This window comes from Anguilla rostrata, chromosome 13 (genome assembly GCF_018555375.3).
Source record: "Anguilla rostrata isolate EN2019 chromosome 13, ASM1855537v3, whole genome shotgun sequence".
NCBI classification, from domain to species: domain Eukaryota; kingdom Metazoa; phylum Chordata; class Actinopteri; order Anguilliformes; family Anguillidae; genus Anguilla; species Anguilla rostrata.
Window position 1 is genome coordinate 15,978,526 of NC_057945.1, and position 27,063 is coordinate 16,005,588.

Below are 27,063 nucleotides of genomic sequence, written 5' to 3' on the forward strand. Positions count from 1 at the left end.
TTCCTCTAACTCCAACCCCCACAACTGGAATCAAGGTAGCTGCGAGAGGTCACTGCAAGAAAGGGAACATGTCTGGGAGAATAATTTCTCTGCATGTGAGTCACATATCGCTAAAAGACAACAGATCATAAGAATAGTTTTCCAGTTACTCTTGATACAGTATACAGTACGCCTCCTGTCTACCTTGGGTGGCTTTGGGGTATCTCCTGTTGTGATGCGTTCCTCAATTTAAAGCAATGGCTTGGAGCTGCTTTTGCTCCAGTGACTTCATCAGCGGTTGATGGGTTTTTGGGAGGGGATGGGGAGGGGGGCGGGAGCTGCAACCGGCAGCCGCTCTGAAAGCCACATTCTCAGGGCGGGGTGGGGGGGGGAGGTTGCGTGCAAGGTTGCCGTAAAATACTCATCTCAACGAGGAGCCGATCCAGTGAGGAGTGACGTATGCTTGCAATGCCGGGGGGCGCGGTGCAGTTGGTGTTTCAGCGTAGAGAGGAGGGAAAGGCTGATGCCCTTTCTGTGCTCTACACTCCCACTGCAGTGTTCAACCTGGGGCTGGCATCCACATACATGCACTGCCTCTAATTCACACTCGCACGCTTGTTGTGTGGACTCTTCTCTCCTTGATCCACCCTTTCACACTATGCCCGGCTCCAGCTCTCTGAACGGCACAGTCTGTGAAATGCTGTTTGCCGTATAACACAAGCAACCACATTGGTGCACAATCGCCGTAATCCATAAACACATTCCAGAATCAGAGCGAATGCTTTTCCCCCATCAGTCCCCCGGGAAACGGTGCGAGATGGGTCAGAGTTATTTACTGTTCAATGGGAAGATTATTTTTGCCAGGGCTCCAGTGACTTATGGAATGATTTATTGACCATGATAATTACGTGTGCGCTTCTCAAGGATGGAGCTGAAGGATCAGGGTTGAAAATAATGCTCAAGGCTCAATTGCACACAGTGCAGCAACAATTCCTCTTTTCTGACTCACTGCAAGTAGTTAGTGATGCGTGCACGCACACACACACACACACACACACAGGCGCGCACACACACACACGCGCACACGTGCAGTACTCCGTGCATTAACCCACAACTTACAGAAAGCTAGCACTGCAATATTTCCCGGATCTATTGCTTTTTCTATATCTATTTTTACCATTTCATTTTTATTTCAGGGAATGCAGAGTATCACAGGTCTGGACACAGGAATAATCTTAATGAAATTTACCACTGGGGAAATTATTTAATACTTCCTTCAGCATTGGTTACGATGGGACATATCTGACTATAATGAACTCCGTTCTTCTAGTAGATTAACAATAAAAAGGAGGCGCATGATAGTTCAGCTAGTAAGTGGGCACTCCTTAGCCATGCCTTTCTGTGCCTCTGTGTAGATGCTGTATACCGTGTGGCGTTTGCCAGCGATTTTGCTGAAATGGCTTTCATTCTACTAACTTGGCTGAATTCCCCCAGCTCCTTATACATAGATTGTACCAAACTTCCACCGCTGCATTATGGCGCATCATAACCCCGTGATATCGCAGTGTTAAGTTGTGCTGAACCGAATTCAAAGATTCACGGCTTCCCCTGAGGCCACGGTGCCACAGAACGCTTCAGTCATTTCAGACCTGACATCCCGCTCAGGCTCTTAAGCACAGAGCCCAAGGCCTTCCCAGAGCGCAGCGTGAAAGGCTCATTTCCACCGCGGCGCTGCCGAAATGCTAACAAACAAACCAGGATCCACTGGTACCCTTTGTTTTAATGGCAGACCTGCGTGAACGTACAGCATTGCATTAATATCACAGCGTGTCGGTATGGGTACATTTAGAGGAGTAACTTTATAAATGTTATTTCTCTTCTAGACGCAGGGCCTATAAATTTGCCACAAATACAAAACAAATCCTTCCGTTACTGTTCTGCAGAAAGGATTTTTTTTCAAGTGACATGAAAGATGGATTATTCAAGGGAACGTTTTCTTCATAAATCGATATAGTTTGTTATAAAAAAAAAAAAATCTTTCAGCAACTTCTTCCATCTGTCAGACTTGAGGTAACCTTGTTCTGACTTTGTGACAAACTGATGTTGCGTGAATATTGTATTTATGGTGTGCTACAGTGTAATGATGTTTGAGAACTTTCCCTTGGATTGTCGAGCTTGCAGAGTAATGGCCCAGTGTGGTGTGTGCGCAGGTCTGTTTTTAATCATTATGTGACAACGCTTAGCCATCAGGACCCTGCTGTAGATTTGTCTTGCTGTGTGCAAGAAGCACCAGTATCAACCACATCGCTTAGATGATTTTTAAAAAAGACGTTTTCACAATATCGTTTCATGCGGGAGGACGTGGCGCAAGAACAGTTTTTTTTTTTCTCTCAGCAAGCGGCGTTTTATGAGGCAGGATTCAATTAACTAAAAGACATCTTTATGTTTGCAGAAAGCATTCACCGCAATACGTGGATCAATATTCATTTCTCTCTCTTGATTGAGAATTTGACAGTTTATTGTTTAATCTAATCCAATTATCTCCTTCCTGCAATCGAAATTTACCCCTGTAAGAATGCAATTTTCTCTTCTTTGTTGAAATGAACCGTAATTAAAAATCTATAGTGGGTTATTATGGGTCTCTGCCAGTAAGGACTGAGCATTGACATTCCCTGGGTGTGCTTGCGGGTGAAGAAATAGACATTCCAGCAGAAGGTCACTTAATAACACAGACTCAAATGAAACTAGGAAAAAAAATGAAATGGACCTTCGGTTTCTTGCTTGTTCCAAACAGAAATGTATGTTCTGCTCTCCCCTAGTGCTCACCGAGACAAGCTTTCCGATTCACGCAACAGCAACAACAAAAGGATACAGTAGTCAGCACATGAATACTAACTAGGTCAAAGCCTGTTCAGAAGCGTGTGTCCTGGAGCAGAATAAAAATTCTAAAAGAACATCTCAAGAAAATAACACATTTTCGGCAGAACAGAGTGTGTAGCGTGGGCCTGGTGGTCTCTCTTTCCTGTGACTCTGAGAAAGGGAGAGGACAATTCATTTCTTCCAGAGAATCTCCTAACAGCACACAGTCACAAGCACAAGTCAGATGTAAAGCGACATGAAATGTTCGTTACAGAGATGCACTGGGTGAAGAATCAGAGAGGGGAGGGAATTTGCTGCAGATCTACTGGCAGCAAAAAAAAGAGCAAGACCCGATTCTACAATTTGTCACTCATTTACTAGGCATTACATTCATCTGGAGAATGCTCTTGCCCAGCACGATTTACAAAAGCAAGGTGTCCATGGGATCTGGTTTTCTCATGTGAGGACTAGCCCAACCGTGCTGTAGGTCGAAGCTTTACTGCTGGGCAACGCTGTGATGTCACAATGGAGGTGGTGCCTGTTTGATCTGCATGGTAAATGTAGTTTTTGGCTTCTGGTCCTGAACCCGTGTCCTTAATGCACTCCCCCCATACAGCAGTGCCTGTACGTACCCTGTAGAGAGCTGGCATCTGTCACACCTCCGCGGGACGGGACGTGTTTGGGTGGGTTTTTTGAGCCGAGAAAGAAACCCAGAAAAGTCACCCCGGGAACACTGAGCTTGTGTCCTGACAAGAAAGGAGAGAGGCGGAGAGACAGATGGAGGCAGAGTTTCCCCACAGGAGAACGCGCTCCACCGAGAGCCGGAGAACGGAAGGTTTCAGCGGGAAGAGCGCGGGCGAGCGGGACAGACGGCAGAGAGCTTGCGGCAGCCCCGAGGGCGCGCGGAGGACCCAGAGAGGGCCGGACGCCGGCCGGACTCTCTCACGCGGCTCACCGCCACGCCGGCGCGGGCCTCCCGCCACTTCGCCTCGCCCGCCGCGTCCGCGGTAAGAGCTGATACCCGCGTGCGGCGAAGGGAGCTGGGGAACGTGCCCCTGCCCACAGCAGAGCGACCTCGCTCCGTTCGGCAGAGTCGAGGCGGGGAGGGGAGTTTCCCGGCTAACGGGGAGGAGCCTCAGAGCGCGCGCTACTCCACCGGGGGGATTTATCGCTCACACGTCCGCGTATCGATTCGGCCCGCCGCCACCATCGCTCCGTACCACGCGGCGCTTCTGCCCATTACGCTCGCCGCGATGGGGATTCCGCTCCCCTTCCCCTCGGAGGAGTCCCACAGCCCGGCCGTAAGGCAGGCGGAAATTAGGGTGCACCGCGGGGTATCGATACCGGGGGCTCGGCCAAATGTGCAGACCAGCCGAGGCGGGCCCAACCCCGCCCCTGACTGAGCGGCTGTCCCGTCCGCTGTGGGCCGCCCTGCTGACCCCCCCAGCGGGGGAGGAGCCAGAGTCTCTGATAAGAGAAGTTAGTGCACTCTCAAAAAAAGAAGCCGCCTCTATCCCCTGACCCCCTTCATTTTCTCCCCCCTTCCCGCCGTCCTCTCTTTGCTTTTCTTGTGAAGAAAACATTTTCCTGCCATAGAGAGGAGCGCTCCTCATCTACATTCACAAGTCGATACTTTCTCCATTGGTATTCTGGCGTGATCTCGCCGTTGGCCGAGAGGCTCATTTACATCCAAATAAGCCGCGCGTCAGGTTGTCCACTCGGCTACTGTATCATGACACTCTGGGACAGCTTGTCGCTAGCGAGAATGGCAGCCGGGCTGATGGAGTTTGATGTGGGGAGAGAGGAAGAGGGGGAGATGTCTTCAGCATCGGGCTCATTCCGTTCATTACCACAGGATTAACGCTAATGAATACGGCCTTTTGACACAACAGCAGAGATTAGAATGAACAGGAACACATTTGAAGGGCAAATCAGTTCAGTTCAGTGTGACCCCTTGCATTCTGGGTGTTGTATTTCTGCATAGATTCCCCGTGCTAAGCTGTTCTAAGCCTGCTGGCTTTTGTAGCCACCTCACACGAGCGTATCCACCTCCGCCCAAACACTTTTTTTTAAGGATCAGCCGAGCTAGCTGAACTCAGTGTTGTGAAAGCTGACTTTGATGCTCAGTGGTGTAATACAAAGAATGCAGGCTGAAGAGCCGCCTTCGTGACAAAGTGGCTGCGCTCCACCTTTAATGGCTTTATCTGTCTCGGTAATTAGCCTATCAGCGCATGCACGCCTGACTACCCCGGCCGGGCTACACAGGAAGAGAGAGATTCATGAACAAGATATTAAGTTGTTTATCTGATGACACAGTTTTTTATTTCCTGGTGATTGGCTGAATTATTTGCCAGTCATACACTCGGAGCACAGATCCTTGTGGAGACACAATGTAATTTACATATAGAATATTTGTTTATATCATGTTGATAAAAGTTGAGATGGATGGTGAGGCAGGTTGTGGTTTCAGAGCAAAGTCATTCCCAAATAAAACGCCTGCTGGAAGCCATGTTGGTGAAACAAGGAAGGCCTCATCCTCTTTTAGGAAATTTACAATATTTGCCTTAACAACTGAACTTACTGACGTGAAAATCAAATGCAAAACCACTGTGCATTTACAAGCACATTGCAAGGCGCTAGTGGAGTGGAGTCAGACGTACCGGATATTTGGCTGTCCAGTCCAGTAACCATTGTTAGGTGGTGGGCTACAGAGAGCAAAAGAAGCAACATAAAAAGATTTTTGCATGGTCATGCTGTTTGGAACAGCTTCCATTTTTTAAACTAATTTCATCCTGTATTTTTTTTAATTCGGGAGAGCGCAGTCCAGCACTCGTGTCCCCCAATGCCGTGAAGCCTCCTGCTCTCTCAGTAGACCGGGTGTGCGCAGTCTTATCCAGAAAGGGCCAGTGCAGGTGCAGGCTGCTGTTGCAACTAAGGAGCGACACACCTGATTCTACTAATCAAGGTGCTTAGCAAAGGCTCCAGTTGTTGATTAACAGTGTGCAGCTGCTTGGTTGGAACGAAAGACTGAACCAACACTGGCTCTTTCTGGGTGAGATTGAGGACCCCTGCAGTAGGCCATCGGCTGAGCTGTGCAGCCTTTGTGTTGGCGGACTGCGCTACATGCACAGCTGGTGCAGGCAGAGTACAGACTGGTGGCCCTCCTTGGGAGACTCAACAAGCCACAACAGGTGCAGTGAGGGTCGCATTCTAGACCCGGTGGTGCAACGCTGCACCAAGGGCTCGCACTTTAGCCATTCATACTAAAAAAAAACATCACAGTCAGTGAAATCTTTCTGCCTAGCAACGTGTCATCTAACCTGGCTGGAGCCGTCCTGCTCTGTCTGCAGTGATCTCTCCCACACATAATTGCGCTTTGTTTGCCGTCTGTCTTCATCCCCTTCATAAGTGAACCTTCCCCTTTTTGTTTTCGCTCTGTCTCGCGTGCAGGGAACGTATGTTTGAAACAACACTGGGGAACATTTGCCAATTCCAGCATTTTTTAATTACGGTTCATTTCAACACGCTCGCACGTGTTTCCCAAGATTTTGTCCAATCACGTGGTGGAATGAGGAAGAGAAACACCTCGGTCGATCTTTGTTTCGCCAGCCCAGCAAAGCCATAAAGGGGAAATGAGTGGAGAGGCTAGAGAGCCAAAGAACAGCAGACAGTGATCCCTATTCGCCTGCGTTCTCCATTTTTAGCACTGCAGGTTTGAATTGCAGAACTTTCCAGAAGAAGTTGCAGACTGCATTATCTTGAGTGTTTGCAGGCACAATTTTTCTGCTGGCTTGACCACGCAGGAAATACAAAAGACAGAAAATGAAGTTCGCTGTGCAACATCAAACTAATGACCCGAGTTCCCTGCTTATACGGGCCATTAGTGATGTTATCACAGCTAATCTGGTGATATGCTGATGTTGTGCAGTCCACTGCCAAGACACTGCAGCTCAGCTGGTGGAATGCAGACTGAATTTCACTACATGCATTTTGTAAGGTATGCTACACACCCTCCGGAATCATTGGAGTGCATAAATAATAAAATGTTTTATATACCACACAATATACAGAATATGAATAAAATTACATACACTTGTACACGCACATACAGAGCGCATATACAGATACACTCACGTGCATGCAAAAACACACACAGAGCACATAAACGCATACACTCATGTGCATGCACAGACGCACGCACACAAACACACACAGAACACATATACTCATACACTCATGCACACGCACTTATCTTTTTACCCAACATAGCATAACCATCCCCGTTTACACTGAAACAGCACTATCAGAATTAATTTTTGTTTGGCCTACAAATTAAAAAAGGTATCCAGTGAATTTTAACCCTGTAATCTGTGTGTTTTGGTGTTGGCGCACTGTGCCCTGTGTTGTGGCACAGTGTGCTGTGCCCTGTGTTATGGCACTGTGTGCTGTGCCCTGTGTTATGGCACCGTGCCCTGTGTTATGGCACAGTGCGCTGTGCCCTGTGTTATGGCACAGTGCGCTGTGCCCTGTGTTATGGCACTGTGCGCTGTGTTATGGCACAGTGCGCTGTGCCCTGTGTTATGGCACTGTGCGCTGTGCCCTGTGTTATGTGCTGTGCTGGTGCAGGTGTTCCCAGCGCACAGTCGATCTGTGAGAGATGATGGGTTTGCATGGAGTGGAAAATAATTGCTGGCAGCTTAACCTCCAGGGGGAGGATTATGAGCGGGAGCGGGAGTGTCGCCGTGGTGATGAAAACCACACCAATCCCTGACTGATTGGAGATTAACGCTGCATTAGGGGAAGACCTGACAGGCAGGCCACACTTTTAACTGTGCCGAACTTTCAACATCCAGCGCATGCTGATGGGAGGTGGGGTAGTGTGTAGGGTGCGGGGGGCAAATCCTTCTTCCTTTTTCTGCTCTTTCATTCTTTCTCCCCTGTATTCCCTGATGACTTCCTCTCCTACCTCTGTCTTTCTTCTGTCGTCTCCTTTGAATTCAGCTTCCTTTCCCCAGAACCTCTGAGGAAGACTGAGGAAATGCAGTGTTTCTGGGACAGGGGTTTTAGTCCTCATTATATTAACTAATCTAGATGCACCACTGCACATGGTAATTCTCAGACAAAATCCTACCAAACTGAAAATAGATCTCACTGCATTCTGCAGCCTGATAAAATATTCCCAGATGAAGTAAAGAATAGTAAAAACAACAACTATTGTTATCTTATTCTTGTCTGCTGCCCCTCTTTTCCTCTTTTACAATCTCTGTGGATCCCTCCCCCCACACACACACACACACACATACAGTACACACACACACACGCACACGCACACACACGCATGCACACGCACACACGCACGCACACACACACACACACACACACCACTGCATAACAGCTCATCTAGTGACAAACACTGCTGGTGAAGGAAGCTCCTGGAGACAGATTTGTGTGGGAGGGAGAGAAATTAGTGAGTGAAATGAGGAAAGCTATCTGTTCCCCCTCACACTCACGTCTTTGCATATCAAGAAGAAAGCCATCTATTTCAAAGGAAAATACATCTCAGTTCTCTGAAAAGGGAGATGCAAGCTGAAAGTAGAAATTGGGAGTCTCAACAGGGAGAAAATTACACGAGTGAGAGCCAAAGATGAAGAGAGACAGAGAGAAAAGAAAAGATGAGAGACTGGCACAAAAGCGCTACAAAATCCAGAGGAGCAGCTAGTAAGATTTTACAGATAACCGTACCAACAAGGCTGTTCACGTTAAAAAACACTGAATGCCCTGTAAATATCAGGACAACCCCAAACCCTTATTGGTTTCCTGCCTATAGCATAACAAAGGACGGTGCTACCCACCGATTCTTTAATTTCCCTTGACCAAATTAGGGCTGTGTAACAGAGGAAGAATCAAGCGGCTCGACGGCTCGGATTCCATTCGAATTTGCGCTTCCTGTGCGTTTGATTTGTTTTCCCTGGCTCAGCAGGAACTGGGTTATTGTGCCTCTGCCCGTGGAGGCTGTCTTCCTCCCCCGCACATACCAACACGGAGGCAGCGACAATGGCGCCGCTGACGGCTGCTCGGCTGCGTCGTGACTCGCCGCGCTGCCAGTGATGCGGCTTCACCTACGCTGTCTTTGAAAAACAATTATAAAGACGAAGACTAAAAAAAAAGGAGAAAGAATAAGGCTCGCTCTCTTGCCGCTTTTTTTCCTGAGGTAAAAAAGAAGAAGTGCACGCCTGAATTTTTCGGAGAGCAGTTTCTCCTGTCGGGTCGCGTGTGAACTGCACGGGAAAAAATAAAAATAAAAAATGGAAAAAATATCAATGCTTGACAGCGAGCTTTGGATGACAGGTAGATGCATAATCTGTCTCACTTTAAGGCTTCAACCTTTTCTCGTGTTCAATTCTGGAAAATGCCCCAAGAAATGTATTGAGGAGAAATGGGTCAGACTGATTTCACATTTAGAGCCTGAGAATTGAATGTCTGCTCTTACAACATTGCTCCACCTATCACAGAAACACAGGAGCATAATTCAGCCGTACCAAACCCAAAATTACTACTGGTGTTCATTATGACTCGACACCTAATTCAATTATAACTGCGCCTGTTCTCTTGGGTCAAAATCGGTTGCTAATTTTAAGGCGAAAACAAAGACCAGCAGACACTGGAGCTCTCCAGGACCAGAGTATAGGACCTCTGGGCTAATTTGATAAAGGAAAGCTTCCATACCTTTTTAGCTCCCTTTTACTGCTATCTTACACTGAATTATCACAGTAAGACACTTTATAATTCAAGTTATACATTTATCAATTTCATTTTATTGCATCAACGTCTTCAAATCAAAGAAGGGAATAAAAATTCCACTAGGCTCCTCAAATCTAAGCAGTGTTCTGACGGCACCCCCTCCGGCGATATCGCCTGTCATTATTAATAACCCTGGACATTGTTATGTGTGTGTGTCTGTGCTGTTAGGTCATCAGCCAGGGCGGGGCTAGGGGAATTCTCCCCATACTAGCTGTCTACTCTGCCTGGAGAAGGAGCAGGCCACTGTGGCAGTCATGCCTTCATATAGCCCTGTGCTGCGGAGTTAATGGGCAATTTCGACAGGACGACGTCTGCCTGAGAACAAAAAAAGCTTGCGACGGGAAAAGGAAAGCACCAAGATGGAAGGGGGGGGGGGTGTATGTGGGCATAACGAGGAGGAAGCATCTAAGATGGAGAGGGGGGAGGTGCATTGGGCATGGGGGGGCATCGTGAGGGTGGGATGGGAGGGGGGGGGTCCTGTTAACTGGCTTGATCTGGCTTGGTTCAGCGACTCATTTCTCCTCTGCGTAGGTTTGTGTGTAATTTTCCCCGCAGATGCGGCAGCTGCGTTACTCACGTCTCGCGAAGCGAAGGATCGCGGCTCAGCTACGCCTGCCGCTACAGAAATAGCCCCCGTGTTTGCCGTTGGGATGTGCCTCGTTTCTTCCCTTTCCCGCGTTTGACATGCGCTCCTTTGTGCCTCCCCTCATTCAATCACAGACGCATCGCGGGTCAAAGGCGCGGCTGATCTAATCCCAGGAAGCCATTTCCTTTTCTGGGACCTGAGACCGTATTTACATGCAAATTATAGTCCAGCTCTACAATAATATTACCAATATTACGTGTCCATACAGTACATACATACAAACGCATCCATAGGCAGCTACATGCATGCATATATGCACATTATGTACATGCAGGAATGTATATGCAGGAATATATACACATACATATGCAGACATGCCCCCCCCCACGCACACACACACACACACACACATAGGCACATACTCGTGTACAATAGAATGCATACAGTATGGTTCAGCAGGTTAATTCACTGAGCTCCATGCACTGAGGCCTCTGCATGCAGGAAACTCGGCATGCTGCCCTACTAAAACGCCTGCATTTCATCTCCAGCCCCCCAGGGCTCGCTCTGTGCGTTTGATGTAGCTGTTTGTGCTGAGCTGGTCAAGCTCTTCCAGGGCTTTTGAGGGCCTGAATTAAATCCCTGCAAAATTCCCTTTGTTTGCGGCTAAAAGAGGCTCGCTACTCATTAACCCGCCTTTGTCTGGCTTTCCTTTCTATGGGGCCTTATTCTGGCATTTGTTCCACTCCCCCTCCAGACTGGTTCCAGGACAATATCATTTTCTTTGCGTTTTTGAGAAGCAACGATGGCGACGTTTGGCCAGAGCCAAAATGGAAGGCTCCAGCCCACGAGCGCCACTAGCTTCCAGCAAAGCCGCTCAAAAAGACACGGACTGACAGAGACCATGTAATCCGTGCACCTATGTTTCCCTCATTCACTGAGGTGCACATTATTGAATCTGGAATAAAAAGAGCAAATGCGGAAAAAAGGATGGTGTCCTGGTCACAAGACAGGTGAACAATAAGTTGACATTAGACTCGCCAAAAAATACCAGAAATACTTAACTATACCCTGTAAAGCCTGCACAACACTGATATAAGCATGGCATAACACCTGTCATAAACAGCTATGACAGCATGTACAGTATATTACAGCCCATGACAAAGTTCAACATTACAATGTATGCAGTCCATATTACAAAACTGACTTCAAAATAACTTCTATAACCATATTACAAAACCGACTTCAAAATAACTCTTATAAAATAATCATTATGCATAAAGCTTTCATTATGACAATGTTATGACATCCTATAGAATGTCATGACTGGTTATGACACTGTAATTTATGCTTTAAGGCATAGAGTTCAAGTGTTAGCAATATCTGCTGCGCTTCAAAGCAGTCATTAGTAATGTCTTGACATCCAAAGCCATATACAGTTATCATCAGACTCCTTAGTTCTGGTCTGATACATTCATGAGCTTTCACTAGAGGTGATGCGTTGACATTAGGGGCCTTGAACCTTTTCAGTTAGCGTGGCTGCCAGAGAGCGGGGCTCCAAAAGGCTGTTGCGCAAGCCATCGGTCACCTTTGTTTGACCGAAACGTGAAAGCCAGAAGGAAGTCCGAAAGACGGAACCAGCCTGCGGCCATAATGTCAGAACCGCGTGGACCCGGAGCGCGGCGTTCAGCCGCCTCGGTGAGCGAGAGAGGCGCCCCGGGAACCCGCGCGCCGTGACGTCTCCGCCGGGCGAGCCGGGCCTCTCCAACGCGACCTTTTCAGAGGCGCTGCGGGGAAACTCAATAAGCGCCGCGGGCGCTAACGAAAAGGTCAGGGCTCCGGCGCGGCCGCTCGCCGCTTCCCCCGCCGCTGCCCCGCTCCGCTTCCCTCCCTCCGAGCCGTCGAAAATACCTCTCTAAAAAAAAAAACAGGAAAACTCTCCTCTGAAGGGAATTTAAAATGAGCGCGAGGCTCTGTCGGTTTGAGGGTTCCTGATGGAGCGATCTTATCTCCGCTCTGCTCAGTTCACTTCTGTTCCACGTTCGTTCGGCTCTGTGCATTATCGGTTTGCACTGGACCTACAGAAACGCGCAAGCTTTCATTCACAATTGAATTACGTGTATTAAAAAGAAATAACTGAACATATGAAAAGAACCGGGCTATTGCTGAAATTCAGTCTACGGTGTTACAGCCAAGTTCAAAGTTGTATTTTCCATTTTAGATTATGAACAAAGATGTCATGAAGACACTGATATGTGTTGATCCACTAATGAAAACGGCTCAAAGTGGTTACTCGATCCAAGGCCTGTTAACGCACAGCATGGAAATGGCACCAAGCTGAAACCCCGCATGCACAAGTTTCAATCGATTACAAAGGAAAAGCCACAGATGCATGTTGAAATGACTTCAGATGGTATTCCCTACTAATTTATAGTGAAAGGATTCAATTAAATATCTGAATTTTTTTTTTTTTTTTAAGAATAGCAGTATATACAATACTCCCACCAGTGCAATGCCCCAAATTCCCGTCAATGTTGACGCCCACTAACATCAATTCAGTTAGGTCTTCAGTAGGAAGTACACTATGATAGGCTATGCAATTTGGGTATCTGATGGACATAGCAAAATAGGATGAATTTCAAAGGCATAAGTTGTTTGGCTATGGTCTGGCCATTGAGATCAGTGAACAAAGACAAACCTGGTTCTGGAGAGCAGAATAGAGGTGCTTGCTCATTAGCTTTCACAAGATGGAGGAAGATTTCCACTTTCTAACAACACACAAGGTTTACACACGGGCTATTCAACTGGTGGCCCTGGGGGCCACATGGCCCTCCATGGACATACACTGTATGACCAAAAGTATCTGGACACCCCTTGGTCTGGGTTTTTTTCATGGTTGGTTTGGGCTGGGCTCCTTAGTTCCAGTGAAGGCAAATATTAATGCTACAACATACAATTACATTCTAGACAATTCTGTGCTTCCCCAACAGTTTTGGGAAGGCCCTTTCCTGTTTCAGCATGACAATGCCCCCAGGCACACAGCGAGGTCCATATAGAAATGGTTTTATTGAGGACGGTGTGGAAGAACTAGACTGGCCTGTGCAGAGCCCTGACCTCAACCCCATCCAACACCCTTGGGATCAATTGGAAAGCCAACTGTGAGCCAGGCCTAATCGCCCAATCAGTGCCCGACCTCACTAATGCTCTTCTGGCTGAATGGAAGGAGCAATGCTCCAACATCTCGTATAACGCCTTCCCAGACAAGTGGTGGTTGTTATGGCGGCAAAGGGTGGACCAGCTCCATATTAATTCCATAATTTTGGATGAGATGTTGGATGTCAGGTGTCCACATACTTTTGGCCATGTAGCGTACTCTTGGCCCATTTGATCATTGTGAAGAATAAGAAGTATTAGTTAGATATATCAAAACGTCCAGCATCTACACAGTATTGACACACCTTCCACTAGTGACAGAATAATGTGAATAAAGTGACAGCAGAGAATTAAGAAGGATTCTTTCTCTACAAACATGTAACATACAATTGATTGAGTTATTTTTTCAGTAATAGTATGTGGAACACATTTGACCTGCATACACAATCTGTAAATGGTTTCTGGCCCTGAGAAAGAAGTGACTGAAAAATTTATGTTTGGGGGTTTGAACTGCAGTCCTAAGAGGTGTGGAAAATTTGAAAAGTGCTGTATAATTGCAGCAGACATTGAAATATCTCAAAATCGCAAGAATATGTGTAAATAATTATGTTTCATTTCATGGTTCTAGTTTTTAAAAAATATGGATTTAAACCTTTTAGCTTTGGTGAATTTCAGAAACATAGCTGCTGTTCTTAAAGCTCCAGTGAACTGATTGAGACTTCTGATGGAACGCAGGCCGATGCCAGTGAGTCACGCCCCTGGCTGCAGCACTGTTTCCCACACCTACCGGCCTTTAATGAAAACATTAGGCTAATAATGCGGCTAATGTATTCATACATTCCCCGATAAAGAGATAATGCTCTGCTTATTTATTCACCTTTCCCTCTGAGCGTTCAGCACCCATGAGTGAGAGGCCTGGTGGCTGTTGGGGGAATCGTAAAGTTCCTCCTAATGGTAGATCCCTTTCCCAAAGCACTGAAGCAGATGCCGGTGATAACAGCAGCGCAGAGAGGAGAGGTTGCGAGGTGTATTTTTAACATCTTCACGGGGCTTCAACCCCCTGCAGTGGGCTGGGAGTCCTTAGCCCCACTGCAATGCGTATCTCTCTCTCTCTCTCTCTCTCTCTCTCTCTCTCTCTCTATTTCTCTCTCTCTCTCTCTCTCTCTCTCTCTCTCTCTCTGCATTTCGTCCCTCTCTCTCGCCATCTGCATGGCTCTCTTCTGCGTTTCCAACCTCTGGCCAGCCGCTCTCTTCCTGCGTCTGTTCCAACCCCTGGCCGCAGCCGCTCTCCGTGTCCCTGCGGTCCTGTTCCCAACGCCTGGCCGCAGCCCTTCTCCGTGTCCCTGCGGTCCTGTTCCCAACGCCTGGCCACAGCCGCTCTCCGTGTCCCTGCGGTCCTGTTCCCAACGCCTGGCCGCAGCCGTTCTCCGTGTCCCTGCGGTCCTGTTCCCAACGCCTGGCCACAGCGTCTCCGTGTCCCTGCGGTCCTGTTCCCAACGCCTGGCCACAGCCGTTCTCCGTGTCCCTGCGGTCCTGTTCCCAACGCCTGGCCGCAGCCGTTCTCTGTGTCCCTGCGGTCCTGTTCCCAACGCCTGGCCACAGCCGTTCTCCGTGTCCCTGCAGTCCTGGAGCGGTCGAGCGCTGCGGTCGCCCCGAGACTTTCGGTTAAGGTTCCAGTGCGCACGGTCGTTTTTCAACTGCGTTTGTCTCTGAAATGTTTCGGCTCAAGAGTGAGGCTTAAGATTCTTATGGGTATTGTAAATTACTGTTTTCTTTCACCAATTAACTAACTCCTCTTTATACTTTTTTTTTTTCATAATTCACACTTGCAACGTTGACCATATAATTGTCTTTGTCAGTAAGTGGGGTATCTTTATACAAACTGTGCTGCAGCAACCTCTGTGAGATCTACCAGCAGAAGAAAATGAGTCCCCTTCATTAAAACATCGTCTACAGTGAGCGTCCATCTATATCCTTCACCATCGAAGGACCTTTCTTCTCCGAGAGGGAAAACTCCTACAAGTGATTTAGTTTTGCTTTCCTTTGCCGCTCTCACACCCTTGTGTGCTGGGCTTCCAATAGTAAGTCAATAATAATTTCTCCCAAGATGCTTAACTAATCAAAGAGGCGACTGTTAGGAGACTTACAAAGATAACTTCACACTGTCTCTTCTTTCCCTGGCATGTGCATCAATGGTAAACAGCATTTCAGTATTCTACTGATTCATGTCATGTCCTTTTACAGGCCAGTTTTGTTGACTTGCATGTTAAATATTTCGTTTGGGTGTGGGGGGATTATTGTCATTTAGAAGCATCAATGAGAGACGCGGTTTCTCATTACGGATAATGCTGAGTGTAACGCTAAATGAATCTTAACTCACTTTGTTGTAAACCTTCCAGAATCCATGCTTACAAAAACCCTTTATCCCCACAGAGTGATATTTCAGCTCTGTGTTGCTTAATGGGGTGAGACGATCTCTGATGGGAAGAAATACTTCCACCTCCAGCAGGCTGGACCCGGGCCTCTCCCCGCAGTTTCAAGGGGAAGAGGGAGGGCCAGACACAGGCGAAAGAGCTGGACATTCAGGGTCCAGGATGCCCCCATTTCTGCTGTCTCCCACTGTGTGCCAGTAATCCCTGAAATCAATACCCCCTCCTGAAAGGTCACTGAGGACTGTTCTCTGAAAGATCACCGGTGCCATACGATACGGTTTTCATTCAATGTAAATATCTCACTAGTGTCTGAAGTTACCTGAGATTTACGGGAAAAATTCAGGAAGTCAAAAAAAGTTGGATGTACCAGATCATATCAAGCACATGTCATTCATGTGGGTGGTCTGTACCTGCTTGGTGTGACAAACCAATCAGTTTCCCATGGCTTTGGTTTTGCATAAAACCACCATAGGAGCCATCAGTGGCGTCCAATTCAGAAAATGCCACCAAACAAAGGAGAAATACATTTCTCTGATTACCCTGTAAGTGATTGCAGCTCAGGTGACTTGTTTTATCAGTAATATGTATGTGCATATCAACAAATAAATGCTGTTGACAAACACTTAGCTGTTTGAAATGGTGTAGCTAATGAACTCCATTCAGGGGCATAAATACTGTGTGTGGGCCGCAACGTCTTTCCTTTTGCCTTGTTTTGGTATTACGACAAAAAACAATTCAGCGCAGGTGGCTACAGCAGGTATAGTGGACTTGGTCACCACATTACATCATTTAATTATTGGATACCAAATTTATGTAAGCTATGTGTATAACTATGTTTAAAATGGCAGAAGTAAAATGCAGTTATTTCTGCTGAAAAAGAATATGTGTGTGTGCTTGTGTGTCTGTGTGTGTGCGGGTTTGTGCACATTTGTTTGCATGTGGCTAATCATATGAAGCGACTCAACTGCTCTGGGAGTCTGCTATAGCTGCGTACAGCTTTGGCTTCAGCTGGGCGTAAAAAACCTTTCCCAACTTCACAGCCCAAGTCATTAAAGAACAAATCTCACCTGAATGAACAGGCATTGGCTAATGTGTATTTAGGCCCAATTAATTTGCACCTTGTCTAATTAATTAGGGGCTTATGTAATTAGAAATCCGCAAGGAGCTTCCATGCGACCAAAAGCATGTGACGGGCGATCTGAGTGCAGGTACCCCTGAGCTGGGACAATATGTTCCCTCTCCTGCTGTGTCGATTTTCAGTTTCCCTCTGAAGGGAGAGAGAGACAGGCCACACCGATAAAGGCACTGTTTGCCACTGTGGATCAACTCTGCTGCTCTGTTTTACGCACTGAATTCCCGCACTCTGTTGTTCGAAGTCAGCAGCTATTATTATTCACACGTCATTTTGCCATTTTTCGCAGCTGGGACTTCTGACTGTCATAAAAATAAGAACAGGTTAACTGGCTGTGATGGCAGAATAATAATAATAATAATAATGATTGTGTTTCCCATAAAAGCAAATACAATTTAAATAGCTGTGCAATGTAAAAATAAAGACATATAAAGTTAAAAGTAATAGTAAAAATAAGGTCAAGTATACTTTGCCAGAAAAGGACATCATAGAATTAAATACAAAATGCAGAAAAAATTAGAAAGCATTTCAAATACTCTCAGAAATACAGGTACAGTGGTTCTGTTCTTTTAGGAACAAATTTCCCAAATGTACCCTGGAAGTACAATAACATCATTTTTGGTACTTATAAGGACCTTCTGCAAACAAAAAAAGGTACAAATTAATTATTTATCGCTGGCTAGGGGTAGCACCTCAGTGACAGGCATTTATTCCTTTTTATGATGTTTTTTTTTTGTATAGGTTTTCTGAGAGTAGACATGCATGTTTGAGTATTTCTAATAGCCTCTTTGGTTAAGGAGCCAGGACAGTTAAGGCTTGCTGATTAAGGAGGCTCTTCTGCTTCTGTTTCTTTGGCAAATAGGATACTACAAGTCTGACTGAGTAATCAATGTCATTTCTTAAAAATCTGTTCCAGATACTACTGGAAGGCAGTGCAGTGAGGACAAGAACTTGATTCTTTAAGGAATATCTCTTCAGTTTTGGATAAAAGCCTGTATGCTGAATTTTGAACAACTTGGTTATTTTAGAATATAACCTTATAGTTTATAGTTGACACAGAATTGCAGTTGTCTATTCTGTAATTTTCTAATGTTGTTTCAGCAAAAAGTTGAGATTTTCAACAGCCTGTCAAGGGTTACCTAAAATGAACAACTGCAATCATCATCTTGTTACACTGGTCTTGCATACTGTACAGGCAGCATGCAGGCCTCATTGAATTGTGGTATTTTTTACCGCAGTATTACAAGATAAAAAATGATCTTAGCAAAGGATAACTGCACAGTTTTATTGTTTGGGAATCCTGGCGGTATTTGCTTCTGTTCCACTGCTACCTTTGATATCAGTTTGCTTGAGTTTCCTTTCAGTAAAATGACAAAAGCCTGCTGGTTGGTAATAATCAAGTTTTATTGTTCACAGGAGTGCCTTATTGTTGCGTACGGGTACAATGAACTTTAAGCCAACACTTATGATGGACTGTTGCTTTTATGACTGTGGAATTAGAATATTTTTGATAAACTGGGATTTGTGTTTCACATACCTATGTAGAAAGATGATAATTCCTGTACAGTAGCTCATGTTGCTGTTTCATAACATGTGAATTGGCAATTCTGGGTAGGAATTGATTGAATCAATTTACTCGAGGTACGAACTGGAGTGCTGATTACCGCCACAAATTAATCCTAAACACTAGGCCTGTATAATTGCCTGTCATTTATGTAATATTATGTGACAAAACTAAATAAAAAGTAGGAATGTTTGGTTTATTTAGCTCGTTTCTTTCTTATTTACTTATTATTTACAAGCCAGATTTGTTGCCCGGGAGTACAATGAACATATGGCAGACACTCAAAAAGGCTAATACTTTAATGGCAATATGTCATGTACCCGTTTTTCTCTCGAATATGTGACCACATGACATCGTGCAGAACATTTTCAAAAGCACTTGCACCTAAGGTAGCGCACAGCTGACCAGGGTCTCAACGCTGGAGTATATTTAGTCAACAGAGCCTTGGCGGTATATCACCGCACAGACGCATCTTAATTAGGCTGCTGCTCGTTCCGCTATACATCAAACGTGACCACATGTAATTTATACGAGCTCCAGCGTTGCCACCACAGAAACGCGATTATTTGACTGTAACAAAACGGATCACTAGGCTTGAATGTAATCAATGCTGCTCTATGTATATGCATAAAATAATAATTATTTCAGTTACAGGGCACCCCCGAGGGATCCCATGTGTGATACATTTCTTTTTTAAAAATAACATTCCGGATTACGTTCATTTTACGTTCAGTGACGCGGGGGATGGCTTGCCCAATATTCGCACTGCCAAAAAAAAAAAAAGTCGCAGATGTTCCACCCGCAAAACAACAAAGGATGATAGGCTACTAAAGAACATAATCGAACCAACGACACAGAGAACGTAACCCCACGCTGATTCTGGGCGTCACACAAGAAAGGCTTACGTTACCGTGCACATTTGCGAAAATAAACATTGCTTACTGGTAAATAGCCTGTGTGGGAAATTCTGCACGAGACCAGAATGTAAAGGAACTGTCCTGCGCAAATTGGGCAGGTCGAAAGGGGTATCCCTGCACGCGCGCGTACGCACACACAAGCACACACACACACACACATCAGTAGCTTGAACAGTCGCATAAATAATGAGGAAATGTGCTAAGTACGCTGCAATGCGATATTATGGTCATTAATTGCACGCGTCGAAAACATTATTGGCAGTAAACCATGCGAGCTAATATGCCTTACCACAGAGTAGCTGCATCCAAGCGCATGTCTTGTAGACGGTGGCGGTGTTGCAGAAGAAGAACAGAGCGAAGCACGCGATGCAGCCCAAGATGAGGACCATGGACAGCAGTACGAAGAAGGAGGCCGCTTTGAAGGCGCTGGAAGGGATGGAACTGAAGTCGGCGAAGGTGCCCTGGCAAGTGAGCTCTCGGTTGGAGATGCCGTTCCCCACGCAATAATGGAACAAGCCGAAGTACCCGGCATGCGGGGTATTCATACTGTCCCCGATCCAGTAGGGCTGAATGAACACCACAACGTTAATGATCGCGAAACATATGGTGAATATCGCCCACAGCACCCCAATGGCCCGGGAGTTTCGCATGTAGTTGTCATGGTAAATCTTGGAGGCTTCTTGCGATGGCAGCATTTTCTTCAATATTATTCTGGTATTTTTTTTTTTTTTTTTTTGCACTGTCCTCGTCTCTATCTCCCCCTAGCTTCCTCCGTCAGTTCGCCAAAATGTTCCTGTTGTGAGAGGTGGGGTTTTATTTTTATTTTTTAAAGGTAATAAAAAATGCTTTTAATAATAATATGAAGGTCGGCAGAGTGGCATCTTAATATTCAGAGCCAATGAATACGCCACGATTCCACCTTTTCGTGCGGGTTTTCACTACCAAAATGATTAAATGAGATAATTAATTAAACATTGGGAAGTGATTCACCAACGATGAGTAAAATCGTATGCGATTCCCTTCCTCCTACTTTCAAAAAGCAAAGAAAAAGCCAAAGTAACTGACCTCATATCGCAAAAAAAAAAAAACATCAAAAATGTATTGCAAAAAATGACAAGCTGTCTTCTTCCCTTCGATTCAGCACAGTGAGTATTAATAATAGATTTGTTTTTACCTCCCATCAGAGTGAACGCTAGAGGATGGACGGACTGCGTTGCCGGGTACCAGTGATGAATCTTCGTAAAGCAAATGAGGATCTAACCAACATTACTTCATCCGTGAGACGCTTGGATTTGAGGGTATTTAAAATAAATCGGTTTCTGCCCTCGACGAATTAAAATAATTGCAGATGTGGTCGATCTCGCACTGCAGGCTTTTGCTGCCACGACTCCATGATTGCGATTTTTACTGCGCTCTCTCTCTCTCTCTCTCTCTCTCACTCACTCACTCTCTCTCTCTCTCTCTCCCTTTCCTTCTTTCCTCCCGTCTCTCTCTTCTGCGCGCTCACGTTCAGGAGAAAAGCCGAGGACTGTTGATGACGGCGCAGACACAAACCGAGTATTGCAGAAATTTGCATTACATATCCCAGCCCCCTCTTCCAATCACCCCCCCCCCCCCCCCAACACACACACACACACCCTCGTAGTGGCGCTAAATCCACTTCTCAGTTTCAAGGCGAACTCATACCAAACGTCTTCTGTTGTTGGGAGGAACATGCTAAGCAATCTTGTTGTGTTTATGAATTCCAATATCTAAAAATAAAGAATTAGAGCAATATATCATAACATCAACGTACAGTGAACCATTCTGCGTTAATTCTGCTCTAAACATTTTATAAGAGCCCATTAGTAATCAAATCAAGGTAAAATGTCCACTGATTAGCATTGATTTAACAGGGAATATACTCTGTCAGTTACAGGGCAAATAGAATGAGCTTGAAATAAATAATAATAATAATAATAATAATAATATCATCATAATAAGTCAATTCCCATGTTCACGCTACTTCAGCATGTGGCATTAGCATTTCATATCAGCACATTCTTTATTTCACTTAATTTCACTTATTCTAACCATTCTGTCTGTTTACATTCTGTTGTGCTGTTGAAGAATGCATAACAGCATCAATAATAATGCCATAATGGCAGGTCATGTCAAATGTTAGACCTTAAGTTGGACAACATTATGTTTCCTGTTGCAATTCATATGTATATGGCATACACAAGAAACCTTAAAACACTGGGACATTGAAAATATCAATATTTGTATGTTTTTGTAAATTATCATCATGATTCTTGAAAATAAACCGATTAATTTTCTATTTTGTCAGGCCAAGAAAAAATATAAGCCAACCACCAGACTTTACTGAACCACCTAATGCTGACAACCATTCCTTCTTATTTTGCAGCATTCATGATTTTCTCTTCTATGAATACTGTTGATTAGTAGAAGACAGTACCATCATGCCATGACATCATTTGAAGGGTGCATGGTCCATATTGGTAAGCAGGATTATCCAAGTAGAAATATATAAAAAAGGCATTGCATTATGTACTTGAACATTTTGAACAAATCCGTGGCTATCCAGTGGTGTCCTGTCAATTAAAGCTGTACATTTTGATGTGACTTCACTTTGATTCTTCTTATCGTTCATGTTGTTGTTCTTCTTCTTCCTCCTCTTCTTCCTCTTCATCCTCTTCTTCTTATTATTATTATTATTATTTTCAGTGGAGTTGCACATTGGACTGCTCATCTAATGCGCCTGGCACAGGCAGACAGCTGGTGCCTGATTTCCCAGAGGGGTCACTGTTGTGCAGTGTAGCGGGCAATACTCCAAAGACCATCCAGCTGCTCTATCTGTCTATCATTATCTCCAAACGATTACTGATGACTGCGTAGGTAAGACCTGATGCCTTTATACTTATAATCATCAAGTAAGTCATATTTAGCTTCACACATTGTATGCCCTCTGCCAATCCACCTGTGTTTTTCAATGATTTAAAAAAAAAAAAATTCTCTTCATTGAAAGGGTAAACTTTTTCAGAATTTCAATTCAGGTGAATTCTTCTCCATTCTTTAGCTGTTTGGTTTTCTGATTCCAGGGGAAGTCAAATAATGGTTCTTCATCATACAGTAACTATTAGTTTTTCTTCAATGAACAATAAACACTAAAAGAAGGACTTAGAGTTCTTAGACTTTATATGTGAATAAAAGTTTAACAGTCAAGAACATTTAATTAATAAAAATGTACTTATCATATTAAGACTGCTGAACTACCTTTGTACTTCTTGATATGTTTTTTTTTTTTTTGCTCCTGAAAGAGAACCCATTCATTAATGGCATGATATATTTTTGGCTGGACCGCAACAGCGGGGCCAGCCCTATAAACGTGAATGTCTGTGACTGAGTGACTGAGTGATGAAGTTACACCATTGGTCAGCCAAGTTACGAAGTTACACCATTGGTCGGTCGGTCCAGCTATATACTAGGTTTTGACCTGTTTATTCAATGTTTACTTTTAAGTGTTATTTGATGTGAGAAATAATTTTACCAGACCACTGGTGAGCCTATTTATAGGTTTAATATATGATTAAACCCAGTTAATAACAGATATAATTGGGATATTACCCTCAATGTCATATTTAAAAAATAAATTCCAAATATAGCTATGCCTAGTGCTATAAAATGTGATTGAAATTGAGCTGGGAAATGAACTGGTTTGAACTGTTGTTAATTATACCAGAGCTTAATGAGATTGTGGAGAACACTAGTCTTCTGGGCCAGGGCTATAAAACTGTTTTACAAGTTCATCATATATCGCTGTGTGATGGCAGAGCATTTGTGTTCTGGGGCTCTCCAGTATGTATCTGTCTCTATGACTGTGTACACAAATATGAATTAGAGTCATCCATTTGGATCCACACAGTTGACATGAGTGAGTGACTAAATGTGGCATGTGTGTGTGGGGGGGTTGACACTGCATCTCTCCAGTGTGAGCATGCTTGATGAAGTGATTCTAATATATTACTGAAAAGCAGGGCTCTCTCTCAGATTTATATTCCATCTGGTGGCACCTAGAAGATGAATTCACCAGCTTTCTGTTGTGGGAGGTTCTACTGCTCATCGTTTCACATGCCTTATTGGGACAGCTTCTGGCACTGAAAAAATACATTTCCATGAAATATTCCTCAAAGCTTTGAATCAAGGAAACATTTTTCTTACTTCTGCCATAAATTAAACAGGTAGCTGCATTCAGCGCAGATTCAGTTCCCTTCAGCCAGGTTCAGTTTTTAAAATTTGCTACAGATTTTAACTTGGTTATTTGTCTCACAACTTGGAATGCCCAGCTTGTGTGCGTTCATGTGTGAAACCTCCCCTCTCGGTTCTGGAAAGCACAGTAGACCTAAACATGTGACATCAGCTGCTTCTTCTTTTCACTTCGCGGTCCACCAGCTGAGCTTGCACTGACATTGAGGTCACTTTCTGTTCCACTGTGACTGTAGGCCACGTGATTGACCAGACTGTGACAGACCATGGCCACGTTTGACGCTGGGGTGCAGAGAGACCCGAATGCCCTGCCGACTGACACTCCTCCCTCTCTTGGCACCCTGCAGAGCTGCCAGCCAGGGCCAGCCCTGTCTGCATTCAACAATAGGCCACAGAACAGTGTCTCAACAGGAAGGGCTAAGTAACATTATTTACATAATATAATGTACAGCCCATGCACACATGCACCTGCGTGCGCACACACACACACACACACACACGCTTATACTGATGCAAACACACAGATACACACCCAGGCACACGTGCACATCAATGTTCCTTTCTTCCTAGAGCACTGTGTACATATCACAATTGTGAACATGGTGCAAACCTTTGCAAACCCATGATTTTTAGTACAAGGAGATAAATGACAATGTTAGGCACGCCTACACACTACCCACTTACACCCACAATGCTAATACTAATGAAGAACACTGTGTAGAGATCATTATGCATCTCAATCCTGTGTTTTCAAATTGGCTAAAATGTCAGGCCGCTAAAAGTGTTTTGACTGTTTTGTAGAGGAGAAATAAAACATCACTGCAAAGGCCATAATCTGTTCTGATGAGACACGGGAGGTGGAACAAACCTCAGAGTATATGTGTGCTTTTACATCTACATGCAAATTACTACAATGTTTGTGTGTGTGTGTGTGTGTGTGTGTGTGTGCACGTGCGTGTGTGTTTGTGAATATGCAGAATTTAAGTGCTCGTCAGATGTGTTTCCTCTGTTTTCACACATTTCAATCTGCAAGGTTTACCACTTACCACAGGTACAGTATAGACCAACTCATATACACATCAGAAACCATTTAAATTTAATTCTGGTTGACATGCAGAGACATCCTGTTTTCAATGGTTAACATTACCTAAAATACTTGAAATGTCAAAATGTCTATTCTCTTGCTTCCATAGGCCTAATTATATAAAATTGTTATGATAAATCCATCATAAAGAGAAGACCCTCTGTTTTCTATCAGTTATTTGGGACCTTTTTTCTACTTTATTTGAATGAGAAATTAATGAAATAATTGACAAACATTAGGAAAACAAAACTACTGCATCTTAATATTGGAAGCATTAGTCTGAGTTGGTTAACAAATTCTCCTCATGCTTTACACATTACTGTAAAGACAGAGAAGGCCCATTTTGGAATCAGTTTGTTCTTTAGCCAGATATGTTTTGGGTCCTGTGAACTTACTCTGCTTTCAATAAATCAAGCTTTATTTTCAAAACGTTACATTTGAATTGAAATCTGAGACATGTGCAATACTTGAAAATACAAAGCAACAGTTACTTCTATTTAAGGCCAGTTTTTTGACAAAAAATGTTTTTCAGCAATGTGCTGCATGCTTATGATTTATGTTCTGAAATATGAGGAAAAGTATCAAAAAAGGATTAAACTGCTCAACATTTATTTTTCAAAGCTGTTATGAGTAATATAAACATTAAATAAACTTGAATTGGCAATAAAGCCTATTTTATCAAGCCCTGGCCAATACAACACACTTACAGTTCTAAAACTGAATTTGGACTGGACTCCACAAAACAGTGTTCTGAGGCATTTAATTAACTTTTTGTTGTTGTTGTTTGCAGATATTTGGTCCCCAATGATTTCACAATTTCTTTAATTTCCCAAGATATCCCCATTATTCATGTGGAACGAACTATGTTTTTGCATGGGATTTAGAGACCTTTAAAACTCTGACCAAGTCAGTGTTTTATCTGAATGATCTACAGTATGTTAGACAGGGTATTTTAACAATGTGATTGCCTTGAAAGCTTTGATCAAAGTTCAAGTCACTGACTTTGAAGTTTTGTATTTGGGGATAATTTTAATCTTTGGTACAGATCTCTTGAAAGGCATTTAGCAACAATGTGTCCACATGGACTCAGAGGTTTATTGGTAGATTAACAGATGTTTCACACTAAGGAACAGATTTAACAAGAGAACGTCCGTGAGGCAAGTCTGTGTTGTAATTCATGCAGTTTTGGCACGGAGGTACCACCAGAGCTACGTCACTTCAGGAAGTTCTTAAGATGATACAGGCATATATTTTTTTGAGAGGCGGTGTTTGTCACATGTCTATTTGAATTTCCTGTTTACCACTTGTTCCACGTCTGGTCTAGCCTAGCAACACAATCAAGCAGCTAGCGTTGTACATTTGACAAAGAACATTGGAATTTTTTTTAATCAGTTCATGCTGTGGAATAGTATTTTAGGCTGCAAAGCCTTGTCTTACTATTTTTTCGGCGAAAGGCGAAGTAATATAAAGGCATGACATTGAAAAACGTGACCAGGCCGGCAGTCCTCGACTTTTCCTGAGTCACTTCTCCGGGCACGGCTAGCTAGCAGGCAGCATCGAATTCTTGTATTTGGTGGGCTTGGAATTCTGCGTTTCAGATACAGTTTAACATCAGAACATCGAATCGATGCGGGCTGGAACTGTTCCGTTTGAGTTGTACGGTTGTCCGTACTTTAACAAGCACGTGAAAAGCTAACTCAAACTTGTGGATATCAGATTTATATTGGCTTGTTGGTTAGGTAGCTCGTCAAGCAAACATTTCTGATAGCGTACCGTTAACATCAGCCTGTTTAGTTTTGGGTTTGTTATGCCTAGCTATCTTAGCTAATTAGTTAGTTAGCTGATTAATTGAATCTGCCTAGGCTGGCAGTGGTTGGCTAACTGGCGACAAACTTTCCGTTGCCCTGAATTCGGGACGGATACCCGGCTCCGGCCCCCTCAAGCGGGCGGTAAGGAAGAAACTGGCTGGGAAGGGATGGCCTGGTGGGTCTTCCCAAACCCAAGGTGCTGCGGTATTTGAGGGAGGGCGAGTCCGTATAGAGGCCACCGCGGCCCGTACAGTGATGGCCGCGTCACCCTCCGCGTCGGGCAGCCTGAATGCCTCCGGGATCTCGAGCAGAAGGAGCGAGGAAATTGCGGATCTGATAGATTTGTTTTCGAGGACTCAATACAGAGCAAAGGAAGTCACTCCTAGGGTAAGCCGAGCGTGCATTGTTTAACCTAACTTCACCGCTGTGCTGGCACTGGGTAGGCATGTGCTTTGCTGTCATTACTGAATTGGGTTGTTTGCAGT

At 44.5% G+C, this 27,063-nt stretch overlaps 2 protein-coding genes across 7 annotated transcripts in view; one reads left to right on the plus strand and one right to left on the minus strand.

The window, feature by feature from the left end:
• Positions 1-20,611, minus strand: part of lhfpl4a (LHFPL tetraspan subfamily member 4a) — a 46,744-nt gene extending 26,133 nt beyond the window's left edge. For all 3 annotated transcript variants that reach the window (XM_064305417.1, XM_064305416.1, XM_064305415.1), the window contains exon 1: positions 19,710-20,611. In XM_064305417.1, the coding sequence (XP_064161487.1) occupies positions 19,710-20,115 (406 nt within the window). In that variant the 5' untranslated portion in view covers positions 20,116-20,611. The remainder of the gene's footprint in view (positions 1-19,709) is intronic.
• mtmr14 (myotubularin related protein 14) overlaps positions 20,605-27,063 on the plus strand; it is a 34,003-nt gene continuing 27,544 nt past the window's right edge. For all 4 annotated transcript variants that reach the window (XM_064305403.1, XM_064305405.1, XM_064305404.1 and 1 more), the window contains exons 1-4: positions 20,605-20,718; positions 21,828-21,921; positions 22,148-22,318; positions 23,923-26,965. In XM_064305403.1, coding sequence (XP_064161473.1) covers positions 26,834-26,965 — 132 coding nt within the window. In that variant the 5' untranslated portion in view covers positions 20,605-20,718; positions 21,828-21,921; positions 22,148-22,318; positions 23,923-26,833. The remainder of the gene's footprint in view (positions 20,719-21,827; positions 21,922-22,147; positions 22,319-23,922; positions 26,966-27,063) is intronic.